Below are 18,138 nucleotides of genomic sequence, written 5' to 3' on the forward strand. Positions count from 1 at the left end.
CTTGCAAACAAATGCCCTCAAGAAAGTTATGTTCACCATAAAGTCCAGAACATACCCAATCACTTGAGAACGTAAATTACCATGAACAACACTCGATCATCACTGACAAAATGGAGTCCAAGTTGTGTTCTTTGAAATCTGAGATTATTCCCTACAAAGCCGAAGTAATGTAACGAGTCTTTGATACCGCAAACCAGCAGTGCAACCGCTCCGAGCTTTCTGCTACAAAAATCTTACGCGTTTTTCAACTGGATACGGGAAGATAGAACGGAAATGTTGTCTGTAAAACCCACACACCCTGCTAATGGAACCATAATTAGCACTGGTAGGCTAGCTGCCCCACACAGCTCTGTTTCGTAAGTTTCCTTTGACAAGAACTGTGCTTATGGACGGTGTAGAAGAATATCGATTCACAACGAACACAGCAAAGAATTTCCGGGACTCCATGCGTTAATTACAATTAGTTACGTATGTAAAATACGAGGCTGGTCTACAAAGTAAGTTTCCCTGGGGCCGTTTACAGAAACAAAACACAATTTCATGGAAATATTTATTGCAACAGATACAGCAAGTGTCCAGCTATTTTTCAACATATTCGCCACCGGAATTGAGACATTTGTCATACCGTGGGACCAACTTTTGAATACCTGTGTCGTAGAAGTCTGCCGCCTGGGATTGGAACCACTGTGTGACAACCATCTCCACCTCTCTGTCATTCTCAAAACGCTGATGCTGACCGGACAGGAATTTCTTGAGGTGTAGGAAAAGATGGAAATCACTGGGAGCGAGGTCCGGGCTGTAGGGTGAATGATTAAACACCTCCCAGCTGAACTCCTGCAGGAGACTTGCTGTCCGTCGAGCCGTGTGCGGCCTAGCGTTATCACTGACCGCACTTCACAGTCGGCGGGAGCTGGAATAAGAACCTCCATCTTCAACAGCTGCAACGATGCTACTGTGAGAACGCGGGAAGTGCCGTTAGTGCATGCGCCATGCTACGTCATTGCTCTATCACGTACGCACAGTCGCTTCGCTCAATATAAGGTTTGCTAGCTGTGGGACGAGTGGGAAACTTACTTTTGGGGCGCGCCTCGTACCACGAAAGGACAACACATCTGCCTAATTTGAACCAATGATGGAGAAAGCTTAATGTCTTTTCCGAGACGTGCGACTAGGTTCCACGGCAAACCGAAGGCGAAGTCTATCCCCTGCTTGAACCCGCTCTCTGGTTGGTTGGCGTAGGAGAACAGAATTGATGCAAAGGTCAAACATGAGAGTTCTAGTTGTGACTTCGGCAATTGTTTTCCTTTTTATATCCATCTAATGTCTATGTTGGATTCATACAAATACTCGTTTAAACTGTGTAGTTGCCACCTATATCTCGCAGTTTGCTGAGCAAAGTGACTTTCCGCTTACGACGCGTCGTGGTACGTCGAAACCGTAAGATTCGGCTCCTCTTGTGAGGTAAAACAGTGAACCTTCTTCCTCTGCCTTCCTGGCCAAAACATAAGATGTCGACATTAAACTGTATCTTTGTAATTTTATTGTCTTGTAAAATGACGTGAGTTTCGTGTTTGTCTACGATGAGGTCTATAGGCCCTAAACGTCATTCATTTTGTATTTTCATTTATTTATTTTCTCTCTTTATTATTCACATTCGGGGACGAAGGTTTTGTGTAACTACTCTGGATACAATGCAGAATCAGGTAGTAACTTCAAAACTTTGTAACGTGTCTCCATGATTATCTTTCCTCTCGATAATTTCGATCCAACCTGCAGATGCCTTAAAGGTAAAATCAATATTTCCAACCTTTCCCGCTAGGAAAACACCGGCTGCTGGTAGAGTCGTTAAAAATTAAAAATAAATAAATACAATAGAAAAACACCCACACCCCCCCCCCTTCGGCCGTCCTGCGTTTGCTTGGGATCGCTCTGACGTCAGCTTCCGGGACCTCCCACTGCAGATCTCATCAGCTACTTTGGTAGCCTGTTCCGGCCTCTGTCGTATTACAATGTTCCGGTTTCCATCGCTGATACGGGACATTTGTTTCTCTGTATTCTGCCAAAGAATCAAATCCATTTCTCTACGTCTCTTTATTCTCAGAAAGTCGCTGTTTTAATTAAGTCTCACCACGGATCTGTCCTTTGTTGTAATGTGGCCCAATCATCGCTTAATGTCAAAAGTAACCAGGACTTTGGATTTATAATCCTATCGCACTAAGCGCATAGGATTATATGCAGATCACGTCCTGCAAAACAAAGGCAATCCTACGACAGGAAATTGTTTCACAGTACGGCTCCAACAGAATGCTCCGAGGTGTCGAGAGAGCGAAGCGCCTGCTCTGCGACGAACAACAACAACCACTGCTTCGAAGCGGAAGGAGACACGTGAATCTTATTCGCCGACAAAGTTACGCAGATATCAGCCTAGAGAGAGGCTGATGATGCGGGAAATGAGAAACACGTACAAATGTTTGGGTGGGAAACCTGGAGAGCACAGACCACGTGGAAAACCTAGCCGCAGATGTAAGGACGAAATTAACGCAGTAAAAAAAAAACCCGGATTCGATCGCATAATCTCTGAATAAATCTCAGATCGCTGAATCATGTGCTAAACCAGATTTATTTGCTAGATTTGGAACTTGAATTACCTAAATAATAACTTAAAAATACAAGTTTTATAAGGCTAAAAATTTGTGTAATATGAAAATAGGTTTCGTGATTTCTACTCGGAAATCGTTGTTCACCACACAGACCAGAGGAATCAGTCACAAAGATTTACATCTATTTATTACCAAAAAATCCGCGGAACTATATATATATAGAAGAGAATCCCGGGAGATCAGAACGTGGATTTCCGAACTCTGTTCAAAATTATGCAAAGCACGGACTGACGTCACGATTACTTCCTTGTCTACTCAGACAACTCTTACGCTAACCACCCGCTCTTTATTTCAAGGATACGGCAACACGACTCCGCAGACCACGGCCGGTAAAGCCGTAGTGATTATATACGGCTTCCTGGGCTGTTCCGGAGGAATTCTCTTCTTCAATCTGTTTCTGGAGCGCATAATCACGTTCCTGGCGTTCGTACTGAGGATGGTGCACCTTCGGAGACTGAAGAAGCGCATGGAAAGCGGGGGGCTGGGTGCCCGGAGGGCTTCCCGCATTTCCCGGGTTTCGCTGCCAGAAGACCTGGACGAGGATGACTCCAGCCTCGATCACTGGAAACCGAGTGTGTACTGGGTGATGCTGTACCTCACGGTAGCCTCGGTGACCCTCGCTCTCTGCGCCGCCGCCGTGTACACGCCCTTCGAGGACTGGAGTTTCTTCGAGTCCATCTACTTCTGTTTCGTCTCCTTCGCCACCATCGGCTTCGGAGACTACGTTTCAACACAGGTTAGCTCAGTAGAATCTGACGTTTTCACGGAGCTGAGTACGAACACGGCTGTCTTCTGGATTGTAGCGCCGTGTAGTTACCGACGTTTCAGAGATGCTTACTGCCTCCATCATCATCACTAATCGCCCCCAGATAATGGAGACATTAAACATCTCTCAAACGTCGGTCAATTTCTATCAAGACACAATTCCAGTTGCTTTAATGACGGGTCTAGAACACTCTCCGCCAAAAACTGTTAGAGCGACTAAGTCAACAGGGCCCGAGGAACTTAGTCTAAGCATTCGGACATGTTCGGTTCGAATCTCCAGTGGGACATCGACTTTCCCGGCGCGGGTTTCTTCATCCCCTACAAACTAATGTCGTAATGGAACTTTAGAAAGAGCAATGGCCTTCCCCTGCCCAAGTCGTTTCGTATTCACCGGAATCAATCACCACGTCATCACGTCTCGCCAAAATAACAGCTGTGGCTTTTACAAGATCATCACGACGCGCCCATCCAATCATTTAGAGACGCTGTTTTAATTACAATGTTCATTGATCATCCGAAGAAAAGGTAAGAATCTGGAATTATATGGTCATGGTATTCGCATGTAGAGACTGAGTAAAATTGCGACAAATCACACGGCCCTCATTACATACATACACACACACACCTTCGCCTACACATATACGCCTATTTGCATGAATGCATGTGTGTTAATACATGTAAAATCACACGAAGGTTTTTATTATTCGTGAACGTAAACTCCACATGTTTCGGCTGATCGCCATCTTCAATGCCAATACATTATTAGGTGTCTTCACGCACTGGTACAGGGGCTGTCCGTCCATCCTTGCGCGCGTACAACCTCATGATTAATGAAGTAATGGCGTAAGTTGCAACAAGGATCTTGGGTAAAATTGGAGAAAGAATGAGTTGAGACCAGCAATGACATCGTACTGGATAAATTCAACAAGCACTAACGTGAAGAACACCTTTGGAATGTCGGTGTACTGCGAGGAGTACGCCTTTCTAACCTCGTTTCATTGCTTTAACCCTGAAGATGGCGATTATCCAGAACTTGTAGGGTTTACAGACATGACTAATTAATACCAGATCAGACGGCAAACAAGAAAAATATTACTACTCGATACAACGACAGTATTTAGGATGTAGTTACGTTTGGCTCCGGGTGTTCCTACCGAGTGCCGGAGAACTGCGCTGTTTCAGGAGCCGTCGTACCCTCACGTGCACTGGTACCGATTCGGAAACTTCGTCTTCACCGTCCTGGGCTGCTGTTGCATCTACTCCCTTTTCAACGTCACATCCATCGTCATCAAACAAGCACTGAACTGGCTGATCGTCCGTCTGGACTGCCGGTGCTTAGAAGACGCAACCGGCGCCGCTGGACGGCTCTGGAGACGCCAGTCCATGAGGCTCCAGCAGGGAAGAAAGCGCCGAAGAAGGCGATCCAGCGCTGGAATGCCCGCAAACCTACGACGTCATCGGAAGCCCAACGTCGCAGCGGCGCTGGGGCGACGCCCGCCCGTCTGCGGCGTCGTACCAGACGGCGATGCCAAGACGTCGAGCAGAGACGCCGACTCCGACTCCATGGGTTATGACTCCGAAGGAGATGGCGTCGGCGGAGGAAGGCGTCTGTCGGGAGAGATGATATCCATGAAGGACTTCCTGCAGGCCAACAAGGTGTCTCTGGCTGTGATGCAGAAGCAGTTGTACGAGACGGCTCAGATGCAGAGGGGGGGTTGTCACTACGGCAACGAGAGAGGAAGCAGCGGTTCAGGGCGGAGACCGCCTGGGAGTTTCACGCCCGGCACGGTAGGGCCTTTGGCAATAGTCACTCAGAAATTAGGTGACAGTGGCAGCGGAAGGTAACGGGCAGATCTGTGTTCTGAGGCTCCAGAAGGTCGTGGAGCTTTCGACTTGGTGAGGGTGTGTCGATGACTAGAAGTGCAGATGCATGGACAAATACGAGTGGGCTGTGAAAAAGAAGAAATCCGATCACTTCCGACGATGCAGGGAGGAATTTCAGCAAATGTGATAATTCCATTCCATTATTTCATAGATATTCTAAGGAATTAAATTAATAAAGCGGGGACAAGACGAAAATATTCCTGACTCCCTCCAAAAGAAAGGAGGGTCCAGGGGCAGTCGACTGAGCCTAATTCTGCATAATTATTGGTGGTGTCGATTGTGGCGTTAAAGCCTTGTATTCTTGCAGGTAATTACCAGCGTTTCGGAGGGACTTATCTCTTCTATCTTCAGGGCGGTATTACAAGCCAAAACTCACAATACATATAACGTGTATGGAGAAATTAAATGCATTATTTTCTGTTTAAGTAATACAGTAGCGTTATTTTGAGACATAAAACAAATTTTCAAACCATAGCAGTCTGTTCATGTACATTTAAAGGACAATTTTTAAAAAGGAATCAAATTTAACCTGTAAAAGATTTGTTGCGTTGGAAGGGCGTATGAAACATGATGTATAAGCTCTGAAAATATGTATTTGTTTCGACCTGCAATGGACAAGTTCGGCCATAATAATACTTTGCCATTCTCAGAAGCTTCTAGACCCCACGAAAGATTGCGGTCTGTAATTGATGGGGAAACCGTAGTATTGAAAATGTTTCAAGTGTTATACTGAGCACAAATAAATCCAAGTGGATTCATGCATGAATCTGAATCCGTGAATTGTGTTTTAATTGGTACAAGCTGAAAACACGCAACTCCCATTGATACGCTACGTTAATTTTCCATTAACGTTACTAAAATACTCATATTTTACGGAAGATGTTTTCGAGAATTGACAAATATGACTTGTAGAGGTCTAAACCATTTCACTGTTGCTATGGAAACCAAGGAAACTGTGTTGGATCGTAGGCGGAATCTCTCTGCCATTACTGACTGACTGAAGGATGGGAGGCCGGGGTTCGAACCGCTGGAGAAGCGTCGAGAACCGTATTTTAAGCTCCGGGTTCAGAGAGATTGGAGCTGAGTCGCCCTCGAATCAAATGAAACCGGTCGCCGTGAGGATCTGCATCACTCTTTTCCTCGCCAAATAATATTATCACGATCAACCACAGGAGGAAGTGATGGATGGGACAGACGAGAATCGTGTGCATAATGTTTAATGGAAAAACTGAAGGGATGAGACGAACTTGAAGTCCTAGATGCAGATTTGACGATAATATTAAAATGTATCGAAAGACGATAGATTGCGAGTTTTTTGACTGGGTTTATTTGATTCGGGATAGAGCCTGGTGACGGGCTTTTGTGAAATCGGGGATGAACCTCCGGGTTGGATAGAAAACGGGAAATTTCTTTGCTCGCTGAGCTATTATCGTCGTTTGAAAAAGAAAAACATCATTCAGCGTACTGCAGGAAACAGGGTGTTTCACCAGGGTCCCGACGGATGCCGTGAGATGGGCGACGTGCCCACTTTGAGGCGAGTTCCCACAGCAACTTCGCAGCCGAGACGAGCAGTCCCACCAGCAGGTAAAAGAACACGACAGTCACATGACGCAGACGAATGGACTTGACTCTGTCACGCGAACAGGTCGCGTACTGCCACCAGTGCAGACCCTGCAGTCGCTTCTGAATCCCTCCTTCCGACATTTTCCTCAGGCTGTGGATAAACAAACAATTTCAACGACGCCAATTGTCGTGGTTCTGCGTGCGATCAACACTGGCACCACGTAAGGTAGATTTGGTTCCTAATCTACGAATCTAAACTCTTTCAGAAATTGTGATTTTCATTCCTACGTCGAATGTAGAAAATTGAGGAATTTAACGAAGTTACGTCAGTGGGGAGGGCTTCAGTACTTACTAATAATCGATGGCGTTTTTGTAGGGCAAGTCCTGTCTGACGCCGAACGCTCCGTATGTAGTGAAGTGATCGGTGGGGACGTCGGCCAGACGACAGACGAGCGCGTCGAGTTGACCCCGGATTCGCTCGTCAAGATCCAAGAATGCAGCAGCCTTATTTTTGGACACAAGTTTCAGGCCTTCGGGGACGTTTGCAACTCGGGAACTTTGTACCCTTCTGATCTTCTGTTCGTATAACTCAGACACAGCGCGGTCTTGCGAACGCTGACGGGAAAACAAAAGTTTCACGATCACAAATAATCAGGGAGGATAGACAAGTCGACAAGTCTCTAGTTCCTGCCTCCATATTTGTTTTAACCACGTGAATAAAATTTATTTTTTCCTGGGAAATTTTTTCTTGGACTTTGTACATCGTCTAAATTATAAATAAAGTCACAACAAATAGGTTTTCTGTCCTTTTATTTTTTTACCTGTAGAAGGAAGCAAAAACCAGGTTGCGAAACATTCAGACTTTGTCAAAAATTGTTTTTTTATCGATTGTCGAGTCGTCATCACTCCCCCCCCCCCCCCCCTCAGTCCGTTCACTTGAACTTCATAAATTAATAACTCGAAGTTTCCCGTTCATAGACGTCCCTTGGTACGCATGTGCGTGCCCTAACAAAAGCCACGCGTTTTAAAACATTTAACCTATAACAGGCGTACCTTGCGTCTTTCAATTTGGTCCCGTGACTTTGTCATTCGCCCAGATTTTGTGGGCTACGAACTATAAGCTGAGAAACTGTATTTTCCAGTGTCAGAGTGGTCGGGCGACAAAAGAATATGATTCAGAGTGGAACTTAAAAGTCCGGCACTTTGAGCTGTGAGGCTTCTCTTCTAGACAACAGAACAATAACAAAGCTTTCAAATATTTATTCGGAAAAACCTCCACATTTTCCTTGTTTTCCGTCCGCACTGAAGCAGACGCCGGTCGCCGCGTGTTCTTGGCTCGACGTCAAGGACACGAGGCGACCCGCATGAGCGTCTACACGAGTGCCAAATGCGATTTGTTTACGGCTGTTAAATTCCGCTTTATTGACGGTATCTAATGGCAACGTCGAATACATTAATGACAAACACTCTTTAAACAGTGTGGCTGTGTCACTCTTGGGAATCTTTTCGCTTAGAGCCGAGTGTTTAATTAAAATTAAAATTAATGTGTAAAAATAACGGGAAAACACGGTTAAGTTTATGCAAGAAAAGTGTTTGATAGTAAATTACGTTCAAATAAATAACACGAGTATAATATCGAAGGAAAACTGTGGTAAGTAGCCCGTCGTGCAATTATTACATTAAGCCTACATACAACCAGCCTGGCTCGTTCCTTCGTTGAATCCTCTGGAACAGAGCGGCAGCGAGAGAATGTGGGAGAAAATGCAATCAAACGAAGGACCTCCATCGAAGAGCGTCCTTCAGAAGCTCGCACATCCTACCGCACTATTTACTTAACACCCACCGTCATATTCTTTCGTTATTTGCGCCTACGACTTCCAAATTATCTTTAAGCCGCGTGGCATGCTCCAGTCTGTGGCCTGCGGATTGCCCGTCCTTACCCGCAGAACGGCGTCAGCCGTAGAATTGCGCACTACGCAGACGCAGAACGGGCTCTCCAGCAGCTGTTCCAGGCTGAGGAACGGATACTGGCTGCGCTGGACGGCGAGGCTGGAGATCAGGGTGGCCGAGTAGGCAGTGTACAGGAGCACGCCGAACGTGAGACTCACCCAGAGTACGAGGCGCGCAGCCCAACTCTTAGGGGCCCGCTCACTCCCTTGGCGACACAAAAATCAATTAACAAATGCCGGCCCATCGCATCCTCCGTGATTTGATCTGCGAGGAGAACATACAACTTATGAAACTCCTCATTATGTAACTTTCTTCATCCCTCTTAGGTCCAAATATTCTCCTCAGACACCCCGTTCTCAAACACCCTCAGTCAGTCTACGTTCCTCCCTTTGTGTTTAAAGACCAAGTTTCACACCATACAAAACTACAGGCAAAATTATAGTTTTGTATATTTTGATCTTTACGTTTTTAAACAGCAGACGAAACGACAAAATTTCTGAACTGAACGTGGCTTCAAGATTTTTTTTAAGTGTTCTGTCTGACGACAGGTCCATATGAACAGGATCCTTCCATCCTTTTCTCTTCTCGGACTGGGACCTGTTCATATACGTTCTTGGCAGATGATCCAGAAGTGGTTTGCCATTGCCTTCTTCTGTGTGTGAATGGAGTAATTGTTGGGATGCCACGGAGGAAAACTCCGTGTTGCCTAGACCACGGCCTTGCCCAACACAAGTTATAAATTCGGGCACCGCCGGGAATCGAACCCGAGACCCCCGGATTACAAGGCCAGCGTTCTAACCGATACTGCACTAACGTTCATTACACAGAGTTACAAGTCTAAAGAAAATCCGTTCCACACGATGGTTCATTAGAATCAGCCACACTTCGATTGAACAAGAAGCAAATATACTGTTGCATTGCACGGGAATATAAAATTGTCACGTGGTGCGTTGGAGGTCTTTAGCTATTAACGTTCTCGAGGAATTTTTAAAATACAATTTTGTAAATATTAATTTATTTTGTATTCTGCAACATTTTTTTCAATCTTTTGTTCACAACAGTCGCTTCTTAAGGACACTGATAAATTCCTCTAGTCATATTACGTAGCGATTCCATTGGGCCGACAATACACGAAATGGAGTTCGCCCATCGACGTTCAGTTTACAACCTCTCCAATCAAGTATCAAATCTACTCAGAATTCGTTTGCAGAAGAAATGGAACGTTCGGCAATTACACACTCCCCTTTAAGCATCCACTTTATCCACGTCGTGTCAAAAACACGTGAAAATTGCATAACCTACATTTTTGTGTTAACTTCCCCTCCACAAATTACAATGGCGCGACTGCTGATTTGGTTCTGCGGTTTCGTTGTATCGAGGCGAAGTTATCACGAAGGCACAAAAGTGCGTCTGTTGAACTACGTGACCCCCTCCCCCCCCCCCCCCTCTAGGAAGGTGCCCTGCCACCGTACCTTGCTGCAGTAGAGCCCCGTACACGACGAGGAGCGCGTCCTGTAACGTGAGAGCCACGGGTCCTTCCTGGTGACTCCAGCGGTAGCTGAAGGCGAGCATCACAGAGGCAGCCACCAGGAAGACGACGGTGAGACAGCAAAGGCCCAGATCAAACGGCATCGCGAACGCCTTCCAGTACGGCAGTTCGGGCCTGCGGATGTACACCCGAAACCTAGGCAAGACGCGTCATCTGATGACCCAGTGCTCATTCGCCGACGTTTCGGAAAGCCTACCTCGTTCCCATGGTTACTGTGACTGCCATGGTTACCTTGGAACACGCAGCCACCCAGATCTCTGACGTCACTTGTGAAGGCTGAAATTTTACGCTATACCAAAATGTCCCAACTTGTTCTAAGTTACCTAGTCCTTGCTGTTTGGTACAGCAGTCACAAATCCTTAATTGTCAGATCCTTTTTCACTTCTACTTTATTCATTCTCGTGTTTATTTGGTTTAAAGTAATGTCAGCAGCTTATTCATCCCCACATTTAACATATTTCTACATATTCACTTATTAATCTTAAGTTTTTACTTAAAAATCGTCACTTAGATTCCATTCTTTTGCGATCAGGAGTTCACCCAAAGTCCTAAGATTCGATACAAGGCCAGTTTTTGAGGCTACATACCTGAGCTTCATGACGGGATCCGATAAATATGACACCCGGTCCACAGAATTCGCCGTCAGGACTGCCAACAGCACATCTGCGCTCTCATTGGTGGTTGGGTCAGCTAATCGCCGTTCCAGCGAAGGAAATGTTTTCTCGTTTATTACAGAAAACCTACTCCTGGAATGAAAACGTAAACACGTGACCGGAAAAAAAACATTCCTATGCATTTGGTATTTGTGGCACCACAAAATTTGTACTTTATAAACAGAAAAAGTTACGTAACAAGTGTTCGTGGCCTACTTAAAGTTCACGTGAAGCCGGAGTAGGAATGCTAACCAATGAACTTCGACATTCCTCACCAAAGAGAAATTGGACTAAACAAAGTCAGGGTTTCCGTGAAGATGTTTATGAACTCTTGCTTCCTAGAACTGAATAAGCGGCGACGTTTGTCGTAGAATAAAAGAAGAAAATGAGTTATTAATTTTGTTTCGATGATTTGTCATGCGTTCATATTTATCGCCACTCCCGACTCCTCTGCGTCTGTAATGTAATATTCTGGACACAGAACAGGTCGACATCACGTCATGCCCTCATGACAGACTTAAGGGAGTTCGACTGCACTTACGAGAAGTTGAGAGCTGCTTCCAGCACCCGCCATACGTCCACGAAGTACCCCTGAGGCCCTGGAAGCGTCGTCACGAACGGAGGATCCTGTCAAAAGTCAGGAAACCAGCCTTCACGTTCAGAACAAAACCCGCATAATTATCAGATGGTTGGCCCGACTTCGTCTCGATTAGCATGACATTGTCCTGCATCAGTTTCCACCTTTACAGTGGCCAGCAATTGACTGACTAAATGGCAGCCACGTGTGGGGTGGCATTGCACCATCAGTGGTTCAGCGGTTACTTTTTAGTGTTACACGTCACCGCAGAATAATTATCGGCCAATGTTTTCCGGTTGATCTGTATCTGCTCTGCAGCGATATCAGAGCTCACTGCTTTGCTTTTCCCCCACTACTCTCACCTTGCCGCCCCTCTCGCGCAGACCAGAGGCCACCACGAGGTAGCTGGACTGTACTTGGAACAAGACACTTACCTCGACAGTGACTACGTTCAACTGCAGACCTTCCAGGTCACTCCTCCGTTGCCAGAGGTCTTTGCTACTGGTTATGACGCCGCCAGGTCGCGACCACCGTCCGAAAAGCTGGTGTCGCAGTGGACCGCCCGGGACGACGCGGTACCACTCGACCAGATCAGCGGTGTAGGTGGTGCTATGTCTTGAAGTAACTACCACCACCTGGACAAATGGCCCACAGAATAACTATTCTGCTCCTCACCGCTGAATATGATTGTCCTAGCACAACTCCAGGTTAGGCTGTTTACACAATAGGCAACCAAGACGACGCGACCACAGAATTTACACATGGCCTTATTTCCGCACGGAGCAACGCGACCACTTCAAAGCCAAATCTGGTGACGTCTTAATGCCTACCGACGTGAACGGTTCGGAGATCCTATACGTAACCGATTATCTTCTGTCAGCTACTTTACACAAAACTGGATACGGAAGTCGAGTGAGATCGGCCTAATAGGTACAAGGTTTGATTCCTGAGTACGTCATGTTTGAATTGACTATTAATATTGTGTAAATGTCTTTCGAGTTGTCGATCTAAAGTTGTATCAAATCAACACAAATTATCGATGAAAGAAACAGCTTGAAAAAATTTCAAATTATTCTCCGGAGGACTTCCGGTTCGTTCTGACTTTAAAACAGCCCCATCCTACCTATGAGTAAAAATAACCACACATCCCTAGGCTAGGCCCTATCGTCGTTTCTCATTTAGAAAATGAATTTTTAAATATTCGTGTTCAGATACGCTTCGCCTTTAAAGGATGAATGTAGGCTGCACCCTCAACTTTCTTGTAGCCTTTCTGTGACGCACTGGGCTGTACAAATATAGCTCTGTTGTTGCTTCTCCAACATTCGCTTTGAAACTGACCTCGGCAGATCTATTTTCGTCAAAAGAGTTCGTTCAAAAAGCCGCGCTCCCAAAGAGGATTGATGTGTAACGAGCCCTAATGAGGAGATGTTTAGAATAACTTTTCTATCCTACTATTATCGTTGCCGTCATGTTTGTACTTGCCTGACTGCGGAAAGAAATTGTTTCCAAGGACAGAAGAAAACTGGAGACGTTTGTGTCTGACGTCTCCAGTATGATCCACTTGAACAAGTCGAACAGACCCGGAAATTCTGCAGAAGCCTGTCGACGTGAAAAAAGGTACAGCGTTTTATCTCAACTTCAAGAACACGATTATCCATAGACAAAGTCTGAAATACCATCTCTTCACCAAATAGGACACATATTCTTTTAGTGATGGAACACTGTTTTGTGGAAATGTGGTCTCCACGCTCCTATAACTAATCTCTGGTTACGAAACGAGGTCTCTTTCATTCGGTAGTAGACCGGAAGTAGGCAATACAAATTTCGGAAATATATTTGGACCTGAGAAGAACAGTTTTAGCGAAGACTGTCCAAACCGAGGACACACAGGTCTGTTAAGATACAGACACGTGGGGGGGGGGGGGGCGCTATGATTTGGAACGTAAGGGAATACAAGAAATGCATACAAAATATTTTCGACAACACCTCTTCGAAAGAGACCGACGCGAGATAATTTACCTCGGGCTCTTACGCGAAAACTGCCGTTTGCGAACTGATAACGACAGGCAGTTTCTGGAAACATTCCCCCTTCTAATCTCATCGTAATCACGTTTCTGTTCGTCACATTTACAGTAGGAAATAGACACAGGTTTGGCCTCGTGCTGCCTCCTGCTACTTGCCTGCTGAAGATAGCGTCCGGTTTCCTCGTCCGGTGTCGGCACGACGAACGAGAAGCGCCTCACGCTTGAGAACGTTCGAGGCTCCAAAGGACGCGGCACTTCCCGGAAGAGGACTTTGACTCCCGTGTCCGCGAACATTTCGGCTGTTTCCTTTAAGATCTGGCCGACGTGTAGTTCTAGAACACACGTGACGTCACTGTGAGGTACGCAGCGACTTAAATGCTATGCCCAGAATACTAAAACCTTTCTTTGGAAAAGACCCTGAGCCAGTCCGAGACAAATTCCACCCTCACATCTATCTTCCTTACAGCCACATTAACGCCACGTCCCATTCAGTTCTTGGTCTTCCAAGTGATGCTTTCCAATAGGTTTCCTGGCCGAAGTCTGTACGTATTTCTTGTATTACCTGTGCTGGCCAGACATCGAGGACCGTCTTGCACTTCGCTACGCGAACGCCTGCATAGAGCAACGACATCTTGGTAACCCAGGAACGTCATCCCGTAAGTCCAAATATTTTGCATGCACGAAATTAGTAATGACTCTAAACTAATGATCTTGAAATATTACGAATCATGACCGTTACTTTCGTACTTTCAGGATAAAATGTCATTTGTCTTGTCCGTCTAAACAAATTAGATCGGAAGACGTTAAGAAAATATTGACGTAAAATAGCAAACAGAAATGGCGACCGAGCGAAACATTTGATCTGGTCAATCTCTTGCAAAACTTTGCGATCAATTTGTACGGTGGCATGTCACTTTTACATCCATCTTATTTCAGTAAACTCAAATTCGGTTAGATTAAAACTTCGTTTGAAAGTATCCTTCGTCGTCCTAGAAAACGACGTTTCGGGACAAAGAGGCTTGCCGATGTTAGGGGTTAAATACCTGAGTTCTATCAACTTAATCTTCAAGTTATGATGCTTCAGAACCTTAGAATGCACCTCAACGGTGAGTGATTATAACACTTGTCACGTTTGTCTGCGTTGTAGAAAATCCTGTGAGATGTTTTTTTACTTTGATGGAAGACTGTAGATGGCAAAATATCCTATTTTACACGTGATGCTACCATTAGGCACCTTTTAATGTTTAAATAACGCAATACGTAGCACGGCTGATATTTCTTCATTGTTACTCTAAGTTTAAAGGATTTGGAAGGTGACACACGAGAATGGAAGGAAGGAATGAAGAAACTGGACACCAAAGAAATTATTCCGCATTGAGTTGGTATAAAAAGTACTTTAAGGCCAGCTTAAATACGTGTTCATTTTTCGACTTGATAAAGGTATTTGGGGGTTCTCAAGGATGGCATTCTGCTGTGTCTCGCTTTTGCCCCTCATATTTTGTTGTACATGCAGCCCGCATCTCACGTGGTCCAGTGCCATAACCACCTGATATAGCAGAAATAAACCTCGTGGGTCATCCCCCCTCCACATTAGAACGAGATACGCAAAGAATGCATCTGACAAATGCCATCGTGTAAGTTAGGTTAGGTTAGGTTAGGTGAGGTTAGGTTAGGTTAGGTTAGGTTAGGTTAGGTTAGGTTAGGTTATGTTTGGTTAGGTTAGGTTAGGTTAGGTTAGGTTAGTTTAGGTTAGGTTAGGTTAGGTTAGGTTAGGTTAGGTTAGGTTAGGTTAGTTTAGGTTAGGTTAGGTTAGGTTAGGTTAGGTTAGGTTAGTTTAGGTTAGGTTAGGTTAGGTTAGGTTAGGTTAGGTTAGGTTGGGTTAGGTTAGGTTAGGTTAGGTTAGGTTAGGTTAGGTTAGGTTAGTTTAGGTTAGGTTAGGTTAGGTTAGGTTAGGTTGGGTTAGGATAGGTTAGGTTAGGTTAGGTTAGGATATGTTAGTTTAGGTTAGGTTGGGTTGGGTTAGGATAGATTAGGTTAGGTTAGGTGAGGTTAGGTTATGTTAGGTTAGGATATGTTAGTTTAGGTTAGGTTAGGTTAGGATATGTTAGTTTAGGTTAGGTTAGGTTAGGTTACGCTCTATTATGAATGCAGAAGGCGTCTGAGAAACTTCTAAACGAACATATCTCCTTCTTGCTCTCAGTACGGGCGCTTTCAAGCAAACACACGATGGTAATAATAAAAGCCGGTGTAATAAGCGACCACGGGTAAGTGACATTAAGTGCGTGTAGAATAACGAACCTCCGGAAACACTAAAAATCAATTACACGGAGAAAACTTCCGTTAATGAGAAAGTTTGTTTTGGAGTGAATCAGCTGTTGAAGTTCCCAAAATTAGTAACAAAGCAAGTCATCATGTGCGCACACAGGTAAAATATTTTACCTGTATTTGTCGATAGTTTTGTGTTTTATTGCGAATGAAGATATCATTCTGAAGCCCCAAGATCTCTTCTGAGACGATAGACCAGAAAAATACCCAGAAGACATCACATTAGTGTTGAATTTAGAAGGGCTCTACGTAGTTAGTAAGTCACTCACCTTCTTCAGGATACGTGCTGTAGATAAAAGCAATATTTTCCAGAGACCATAAGTTACACAGATCTTTCAGAATTTCCCAGTGACCATCCACGGAACCGCCCCAATTTCTGTCCGTTGCCAGGCGTCCTTGAAGTCCTGTCGTCAGGAAGAGAATAGCAAGAGTTGCTTCTCCTCTGGACCTGCTGTACAGCCACATCGTGCCCTGGGTTTGAGACTGGCGGGTGTCGGTATTCTGCCTTTGATGAACGTCGCTCACTGAAACAAATTAACTTCTGTGTTCTGCCTTTAGCCTTTGTATACACGGGCTTCTAGCACGAAGTTTTTCCGTCTTATTTCCGAAACTATTGACCGTCTTGGACGATATTCGATATTGAGTGTCTACAAAACAAACTCAAAAGACATATTTCGTTCAGGAATGTACAAAATATCCTCATGCGTTCTTTGCAGCCTGCATTTAACGATATTAAATCCGGCTTGTTTGATATTTTTGACTTTGCAGATCGCAGAACTTCATTGTCTCCCTCACGAGTTTCCTCATACGTAATTTTATCATCCAATTAATTAGACAGGTAGTTTTAATTTAATTTAAGTAGTTGGTCTTTTGAGTGAACAGCAGCACAGTCCCAAATTTCTAAAGCGTCGATCGGCCTCATACTGTACTACACACACACAAAAAAAAAAAAACACCAGTATTTACACTCACAAATATGTGACCACAAGGGCAGGTTTGCGTGTCGATGGACGAGAAAACCTTATAAAATCATGACTCGGCACTGACTGTCACTTTTAAACTCCAGGGGAAAAAAAATTGTACAAAGCAACTTAATTTAAATTTCAATATAGCGTAAAACATTATATTTCATTCCTGCTCTGTGCTTTAGAATCTGGCACCTATAAAATGAGTTTTGTGAATAAGGTACTCAGAACAAAGCCCTGGTCATAATTTCATCAATAGAACTTTAAAATGGCTCACACGCAGCTGAACTAAAAAGCCTGGCGAGAACAAAGCATTGCGTACCTCAGGGATCACACGCCGTACTGAGCCCCTGAGAGCCAGAATGTGAACGCGTACAGAGAGGCCAGAACCAGAACCGTCTAAGTCCAGCTTCATCCCTCCGCGTAAAGCTCTTAATACAACTTTGTGACGGAAGTACGCTTTCTGCATGCAGAGTACAGTTAACTACGACGTCGGTGTACGCCTACACGACCACAGCTAACAACACATCGAGTCTAACATTACTTCCTTTAGTTCTAATGTAATGAGCGTGAATGTCTTTTATACATCGCGAATTAACAGAGAGAGACTTAAGTACGTTTAAAACTCAGTTTCCGAGTTGATGCCAGGCTAATTCAAACTGATTGGTAGACCAGAAAGTGGTGTAGGCGTCCGTAATCGATGAGACAGAACTTTTGTTCTTGAACTCAAACGCAATGTGGATTGCACGTTCACAAGAATCATATCTGACCACTACACACAGCCTGGGAACATTTCCTGGCATGCACGTGGTGGAGATTTGAATTGTACACCGAGACGAGTGCAAGACAGTGTTCTATCTTTTATTCAACGCGAGTTAACAAAAGAAAATTGACCTGAGAAAGAATTTGCAAATTCTTATTTGTTTTTGTGGCCAGTTCGAAGGACTTCCAACCAAGTGGAAAACCTCTAAAACAGTCATCACCCCCATCTACTGTCAAAACAATTAGGGTCGACAATGATTTTGGCACGTGTCAGGTGTTAAGTAAGTAACTTAATGCGCTTAGAAATTCTCAAGCAAGTGTTTGGACCCGAGATGGAAGCAAGAAAACACTTTACATGACGTGGAATTGATAGGGCTTCGATGGTCTGGGCGAGCATCGAGAATTAGGATTTAGGAACCTACGTGATCGTGTCCATCCATCGACGGACTTCGACTCTTAAC

The 18,138-nt window shown here is 44.7% G+C and overlaps 2 protein-coding genes across 2 annotated transcripts in view; one reads left to right on the top strand and one right to left on the bottom strand.

The window, feature by feature from the left end:
• The window catches only part of LOC110834361 (potassium channel subfamily K member 13), a 32,309-nt gene extending 26,228 nt beyond the window's left edge, over positions 1 to 6,081 (top strand). Inside the window, exons 2-3 of the mRNA XM_022073453.2 lie at positions 2,957 to 3,396; positions 4,608 to 6,081. Of these exons, the coding sequence (XP_021929145.2) occupies positions 2,957 to 3,396; positions 4,608 to 5,270 (1,103 nt within the window). The 3' untranslated portion in view covers positions 5,271 to 6,081. The remainder of the gene's footprint in view (positions 1 to 2,956; positions 3,397 to 4,607) is intronic.
• On the bottom strand, positions 2,073 to 18,134 carry LOC110834355 (putative glutamate receptor). The gene is made up of 11 exons (XM_022073439.2): positions 16,220 to 18,134; positions 13,782 to 13,957; positions 13,084 to 13,200; positions 12,036 to 12,236; positions 11,566 to 11,651; positions 10,959 to 11,117; positions 10,295 to 10,506; positions 8,813 to 9,027; positions 7,225 to 7,487; positions 6,775 to 7,023; positions 2,073 to 5,374 (listed from the first exon to the last, which is right to left on the bottom strand). Exons 1-11 carry the CDS (start codon positions 16,413 to 16,415, stop codon positions 5,233 to 5,235), a joined length of 2,016 nt encoding a protein of 671 aa, XP_021929131.2. The 5' UTR covers positions 16,416 to 18,134; the 3' UTR covers positions 2,073 to 5,232.
• Positions 18,135 to 18,138: the final 4 nt, after the last annotated feature.

The sequence above is a fragment of the Zootermopsis nevadensis genome, unplaced genomic scaffold (assembly GCF_977971745.1).
Source record: "Zootermopsis nevadensis isolate Lab colony 2312 unplaced genomic scaffold, Znev_1.0 Znev_ptg000020l, whole genome shotgun sequence".
NCBI lineage: Eukaryota > Metazoa > Arthropoda > Insecta > Blattodea > Termopsidae > Zootermopsis > Zootermopsis nevadensis.